The sequence below is a fragment of the Cucurbita maxima genome, unplaced genomic scaffold (assembly GCF_002738345.1).
Source record: "Cucurbita maxima cultivar Rimu unplaced genomic scaffold, Cmax_1.0 Cma_Scf00007, whole genome shotgun sequence".
In the NCBI taxonomy this organism is placed as follows: domain Eukaryota; kingdom Viridiplantae; phylum Streptophyta; class Magnoliopsida; order Cucurbitales; family Cucurbitaceae; genus Cucurbita; species Cucurbita maxima.
The window spans coordinates 3,266,669-3,274,175 of record NW_019272023.1 but is presented as its reverse complement, the minus strand read 5'-3'; the positions used below and the strand labels follow the sequence as shown (position 1 = coordinate 3,274,175).

At 33.7% G+C, this 7,507-nt stretch overlaps 1 protein-coding gene and 1 non-coding gene across 2 annotated transcripts; both read left to right on the top strand.

Annotated features, from left to right (window-relative positions):
- Positions 1 to 2,706: 2,706 nt before the first annotated feature.
- Positions 2,707 to 4,096, top strand: LOC111481837 (50S ribosomal protein L12, chloroplastic-like). Its single transcript, XM_023127413.1, has one exon. It carries the CDS (start codon positions 3,355 to 3,357, stop codon positions 3,925 to 3,927), a length of 573 nt encoding a protein of 190 aa, XP_022983181.1. The 5' UTR covers positions 2,707 to 3,354; the 3' UTR covers positions 3,928 to 4,096.
- Positions 4,097 to 6,091: 1,995 nt separating this feature from the next.
- LOC111482536 lies at positions 6,092 to 6,194 on the top strand. The gene has a single exon (XR_002718227.1). It is a non-coding gene; the product is annotated as a small nucleolar RNA snoR1 (small nucleolar RNA).
- The last annotated feature ends 1,313 nt before the right edge of the window (positions 6,195 to 7,507 follow it).

Genomic DNA, 7,507 nt, shown 5'->3' with positions numbered 1-7,507 from the left:
AAAAAAAAAAAAAAAAAAAAAAAAAAAAAAAAAAAAAAAAAAAAAAAAAAAAAAAACCATATAAGCTTACCTTCTCGGATTCTTTTTCTTCGAGACGGTTAGAAACGTACGAAGCAAGAGATACAACTTTCGAGAGATTTGACACATTCAGCTTTTGGTTCGAGATTGATTGCGTTAACGTTACAAAAATAAGTGATGCGCGTGAATGAATTGAGATCACTCATGAACATGAGTGATTTTGAAAATACGAAATTATAATTAAGAAAGTTAAGCGTGTTTGATTTGAGCAATCTTATGTTCGGGACCTCCTAAAGATTTTCTTATGAAGAATTTTGCGATGCCGATGAAAATAGGGGTATATAAATAAATCGAGAGCATATTCGAATGAAAGTGATCGTGAGGATACGATGATTAAGAAATATTTAAAAAAATCGATAGTTATTATTTTGTTAATAAGATGCATATTCCTTTTCGGTAGTGATAGAAACTTCAAAGATAGGCATGTTTAGCTCAGAGCAACTCTATGCTCGGTCACGAGTATTTGTTTTCAAATTTTAAAATACTCGGCCATGAGTATTTTTTTTCAAGTTTTAAACGAGTCAATGAAGAGGCTCGTGCAAATTTGATCATCTTCATAAAAGATTTAAAATCTCGTAGCTAGTTCTATAAGTATCGCTATTTTTTATGATAAAATGTTTTTAACGTCAACTCGACAACTTCACCTAACACGACTCTTCCTTTGCAATTATAAAGGCACACACAATTGAGTAGTATGCATACTTTGATTAGCTTCCTTCATCAAGGGCGGTTGGCTATTGACTTCTTTCTCGACTTTAATGGACGAGTGAATGTACCACTCTTCCTGGTAGGTAAGAGTTCGTCCTTGTGTCGTGTAACTTAGGAGACCAATTTTCGGCCATGGTAGGCGCACTTTCATTGACTTGTTACTATCCATAGACAACCGATACCCACAAATCGGATCGAGTGAGGCCGATATCTAAGTCCATGAATCTAACAAGGTAATGATATGTTCTTTTCTTATAAATAGACCAGTCTCACTCCATTATTGAAGTAGAAAAAAAATACTTTTTAGATGAACTGTTTCACACCACTCTTTGAAGAGTGTCGAATGAACACTTTGATACCAATGCGCAATTCTTTATCTGGTAAGTATTCTTCTTTCTTTCTTCTCTCGATTTTCGGAAACTCGAATGGTACTGATGTAGAATAAAGTCAACTCATATAGTTTTTGAACTAAAATCATCATCAGCCATCAAATTTAGCATACTATAGTACGAGGCGAATCTCTTTGGAGACTAGCTCCAAAGTTCGAACCCTACGTAGAGTATATATATATATATATAATTGTTTTTTTTTTAAATAATTATTATCATTATTATTTAAATTTTATGGATGAGTATAAATTTAAGAGTAATAATATAGAATTAAAATTTTGGAGTAAAAATAGAATGCATTTTTTAAAAAAATATTTATGTTTATATATATTGGAAAAAGGGTGTTTTAAAATTTTATATGGTTATAAAATTATAAAAATTTGAAAGTCCAATCAATTTGCCATAACTAAAATGGAAACCTCATCATACCTATGGACATACATTTTTTAATGGATATTCAAAATCATGTATGGGACCATGCCTCATCCCATAATACTTATAAGGGCATCCTAATTTTGTCGAGTCGATTTTAATTTAAAAAATTATGCTCAACTAATTAATAAATATATCAATAATTAAAACGTCAAATGTTTGATTAATTTTTATCAAGTACATAGTTTGGATGGGTAACCCAAGCAACCTAAACAGAGCTCACAACCCAACCTAACCCTACCCTCTATTTTCGAGTTGACCCAACTTCAAATATCAAATATTTAACAGTCACAACATATCACTCACATTAGATACAAATGTCACATATTCTTAAAATTCATAATAATTTTAAAAGTACAGTAGAGTTGGGTTGGTCGAGTTGACCCAATTTTTTTCAATTCTTCAAATATTCAACCCAACCCAAATTCGAAAAAGTCTAACCTAATCTAACTTTTATGATTTGGGTTAGTTTGGTTATTGGGTCAGGCCTCACTTTTTGACCTTATTAAAAAATGTCTAATATCAATGAAGATATTGTCTCTAGTTTATATATTTATGATATTTCCTTTACTTAAATGAATATTGAACGTTGGTTGACTCTCAACAGTTTCGATATTGATTTTATCTTGATTAAATATTTAATGGGCTCGAAGAATTTAAATATATTTTTTTTAATTTTTAAAATTTTCAAAAATTTTATGGATCTATTTGGAGGCAACCCATTGAATTCCATATTCTTTCGCCCATTCATATTTTTTCAAAGCCGTTTGGTAGAAAAATTAAGAGTTTCGGTTTGGTTTCATTCAACAATTTTTAATGGGTTTTGCTTACAAGTCAAGAAGTTAAAAACTAGGGATGGGAGTGTTTTGTTTTGAACCCTTTTGCTTAAATGCACGTTTTTCACGTTATACGATCAATTGTTCTTCAAATGAATATCATCAGAAAATTTGAAAATATCGATAAAGATGTCTCTTGTACTAAATGATTAGAAAATATCAAAACTAGACGCTATTCTAATTTTCTAAACCCACAATTTCATTTGATTGAATCCAGTTTAAAGCCATTTGATCGAGATCGAGTAGCTATAGCAGATCCATTTTAGTAGCAATATTTTTCACAATCTCGAGAGAGATAGTTCACTAATAGACTAAGGGATCAGGGCACAAGGGTCCTGGTACTATCCATGTGCTCTCCCGTACCCTTATTTCGTTCGAAACCCTCCTATAACGACATAACAAAAACGACGTCAGTAAAGTGGTCGTTGATCTATCATATTGTCTTGTCGATGTATTAATACCCATCTATTGTATTCCCTCGAGTATTTTTTATATTTTTTTAAAAAGTATTTATATTAATGTTGATTTTATTGGTAAAAGATTTTGGGGCTCAAACTTGGGCCCCAACTGGGCCCACTTTAATTTTGGGCCGATTTTCTGGGCTCTGAAATTTCTAACTCCACGTAATATGTTTTTAAGTAATATAATGGTCCCGAGTTCGATTCTACAAATGCCCTTTTTCTCTATTTAAAATTTAATTAAACAAAAACTCTCCAGGATATTTGTTATACCAACAATACCCCTTACACAAACACTCTCCTGGAGAAGGCATCAAGGGTAATTTCGTCCAAAGTAGAATTCAAATTTATCCTTTCATTTCTGGAGATCGCAGTACTGCACCTCTATCCTATCTTCTTCTCCAAATTATTTGATCTCTCTCTCTCTCTCTCTCTCTCTCTCTCTCTACAGAGATGTCTTCCGCTCTCTCCACCGCTTCACTCCGGTTACCTTCTTGTTCTTCATCCTCTTATCCATCAAATTTCTCCCATTCCCTCAGATCCACTTCAATCCAATTTCCCTTCTCTTTCTCCTCCACCAATCTCTCTCTTCGTTTTGTTCATTGCCGCCCACTCTCTGCCGCCGCTGTGCCGGAGAAAGTTACAGAAATCGGAGATGTCATCTCGAAGTTGACTCTCGAAGAGGCTCGTACTCTAGTTGATTACCTCCAAGAGAAACTCGGTGTTTCCGCCGCCGCTTTCGCGCCTGCCGCCGTCGCCGTTGCTCCTGGCGCGGCTTCCGGAGGTGACGATGCGGCTGCCGTTGAGGAGAAGACGGAGTTCGATGTTGTTATTGAGGAAGTGCCGAGTAATGCGAGGATTTCGGTGATTAAGGCTGTTAGGGCTTTGACGAGCTTGGCGTTGAAGGAAGCGAAGGAGCTGATTGAAGGTTTGCCGAAGAAGTTTAAAGAAGGAATATCGAAGGAAGAGGCGGAGGATGCGAAGAAGCAACTTGAAGAGGCTGGCGCAAAGATTGCTATCGTTTGATTTGGCTGGTTAGTTTCTTCAATTTTTAAGGTTTACAATGTAGGCATTCTAGTCGAATTAGAAATGGGGTTATTTTTTGTTGTCAACTGTTGAAAAATTTAGTTGATATTCTGTTCATGAATGCCTTATTGCTCCTGAATTTTTGTGTGCTCAACTCACCATTGCTCTAGCTGTGTTCTGTTCTGTTGCTCTTTCTTGCATATAATGTGTTTGTTAAAATGCCAACAAGAAGTTTAGCTTAGGCGTTCTGTTGAAATTAGAGTTGGGGTATTTTCTTTTCAATTGTTAATTGATGAATACAATTTTATCAAAGCTAAGCCTTATAAAATGGGAAGAGGAGTACGATTTATCAAGAAATCAGCGGTGGGCAGTACACATTCTTCCCAAAATTTCAAAATTTCAAAATTTATTAGGTTCCCTGAACGAGGAATATTTAGGATATGTTAAATCTTGTGTTCAATCATGGAGTGTTGTTCAGTTTTGTTCAGGCTGTCCAACACACGAAAAGCTGATGAGTAACACCTTTAGATTGAAAAATGACAACTCTAGTGCATCAAAACGAAATTGTTTGATGAAATCCCAAACTGTGTCTCAATAATCCTAGAAGTGTTGAAACAAAGATAACTCGCATGAGTATAAGTTTGATATGGCCCCAACATGCTTATGTGATGCAAAAGATAGTCTATTCTGTTTAGCCCAAGGACACTAAACAAGGTGTAGAGATTTCTTAGCAGAATCAAAACAAAGAGCATCCCTTATAGCAAGCAAGAAGATTATTATTTGAGGAGTGGCCAAGACAAGCATGTCAAGTCCTATAAGAAACAAAGTAGAAAGCCAAGTCTTAGTTTTCCCAATCGTCCAAGAGAACTCTTACTGTAGGAGACATGAATCACCATCCAATCGGACCACAATAGGTAAATTTCTAGGTCAGGACCTGATGGAGATGAGATTGAAGTGAAGCTATGGAATGAACTTAACATTATTTGGTAATTTCTAGTTTATGCCCTGATGGAGAGGAGATTGAAGCGAAACAATGGAACGAACATTACATTATTCGGTAGATTTCTAGTTCAGGCCCTGATGGAGATGAGATTGAAGCGAAATCATGGACTGAACATCACATCATTAGGTAAATTTCTAGTTCATGCCCTGGTCGAGTTGAGATTAAAGCAAAACGATTGAATAAACATCACATCATGGAGAATGATGACTCGGTCGCCGTGAGATGAATATCACCAATAAAATCCATAACAATTCATGAACGGTTAGGCAGAAAAACAGTCATATCGAAAATCTTGAAGAATCTCGAGTGCTATGAAATCTTAAAGAATCTCGGATGCACCCGAATGAAGGATCCAATGCTCAAAATGTAGGAGCAGCATTAGAACACAGAACCCAAGTAGAGGCCAGTAATCCTTGACATTGTTCAATACTAAATGCTGAGAGAGGATCAGAACGAGTATGAACAATTCTTCACCATTGTTGAAGCTTCATAATGCCCCAGATCCACCGCTAGAAGATATTATCATCTTTGAGCTTTCCCTTTTGGGCTTACCCTCAAGGCTTTAAAACGGGCTAGGAGAAGGTCTCCCTACTCTTATAAATTGTGGTTTGTTCTTCTCCCCAACCAATGTGGGACGTCCATACTCTTATAAATGGTGGTTTGTTTTCTCCCCAACTAATGTGGGACATCACACTCTTGGAATGTTTAGGATTGTCGAGGTATAAAATATATTCCTGTAATATAGTTCATTTTGCAATTAGGAAATTATTGGGTTGTAGTCTATACATTTTTTGAACTTCGAAGATCTTACTGGAAACAAAATTTAAATCCGATTTAAGAATTAAAGACCTATTTAAAATTTCACATTAACTATTATTGTAATTAAAAGCACACACGAACGCACCATATTCCCTCCATTAGTAAGGATTAGTTTGGGCCATCATCAGCCCAATATAATGGGCTTCTAAACCATAGCGGTCCACATTGGGCCCGGAGTGAAAAGGCCCAAATGTTAAGATATAAAACGCCAAGAGGAGTCCTATCTTCGTCATTGTATCAAAAATGGGAATTCCGAAACCCTAATTCGCAGAGCCGCAGTTCTCCGGTGAACGTTGTTTTTCTTATTCCTTTCATTCGATTTTCATGTCTTTCTGTTATTACGGCGAGGATGATTATTGCTCTTTATTTCTGACACCTCTTGTATGAGAAGTGCGTTCTGAAAAAGATCGCTCTTCATTGAGCAGATTCAGCAACTTTCTGAGCCATTTTTTCTGTTTGCAGAAGCTTCTCTGTTGTTTTTCTTTTCAATTATAAATCGTCTTTAGACGTGTTTGATTTTTTGCTTCTCTGACTGATGTCGTATCTTGAATGTAAAAGAGTTTTCATCTATTCTGTTGTCGACTCGTAGCTGCTATTCTCCGGTGGCTTTCTCGTTCGCCACCAAACATTTTAACTTCTTGCGAAAAATGGATTGTGGTTGATGCTAAATTATTCTTTTGAAAGACTTGTCATTCTACATCGATTATTATGTTTGATACCTTTCATATTCACAAATCTTGTTTAAAAAATACTCGGGACATTTTCGAGTTACAGATCTTATGATTTGTTCTTCTCTTTTAGTCTGATTCTACGTCAATTTGTCATTATGATCATTATGATTGATACTTTTCATATTCATAAATCTTGTTTCAACAGTACTCTGACATTTTTAAGTTACAAATTTTATCATGACGATCTTTCGAGAATTTTAAGCGAGCCAACTATGCTTTTTAAACCATTAATATTTGTTAATTAACTAGTCATGCCTAAAATTGTTGCACTTATATATAATTAAGTGTCGGATCCTTTTAAGGATTTTGATTTTAAAACGAACCAACGTGGGATTATTTAAGATAAAATATATGAAAATTATTTTTTAGTTTATTCATATTATAGATAAATAATGTATTTAAAATCGTATAAAATAATTGTATAGTCATTCTTAATTTATTATATTATAAAAAATATAATTAAAGATAATATAAACAAGTTTATAAAATAGTCCAAAGCTAGATTTGAACCTGTGCGGGGGATTATCAGCATTGCTCAATTATATCTAATTTTACTTTCTATATTCTAATTTAAATTTACTTGTCAATACTTTGAGTTGAATTAGTTTGAGTGAATTGTAATATAATAATGTTGCAAATATAAATTGTAATATAATAATGTTGCAACATAGATTAGAATTTAGTAGATTAGAATTTAGAATATTTTAAATGTAGGAATAAATTATAATTAATAAATTTAAATACATTAGAATTTAGAATATATATATATAATATATGAAAATTGAACACTATATAAGCATTTATTTTAAAATAATTTGAATGTTTGTATAAATTATAATTAATAAATCAGTACGAGTATATACATATTAAGCATTTCTTTCCAAAAGAAATTGAAGTAGTTCGTGAAATTTATGATGTGAAAGGGGAGGTTAATTGTGATCTCCGTGTCATAGTACAACCTTTTAAAAGATTTAGAATCAAATTAAAAAAAAAAAAAAAAAAAAAAAAAAAAAAAAAAAAAAAAAAA

Excerpts from the sequence above, each read along its gene's own strand:
- LOC111481837 (XM_023127413.1), top strand. The coding sequence starts at position 3,355 with ATGTCTTCCGCTCTCTCCACCGCTTCACTCCGGTTACCTTCTTGTTCT.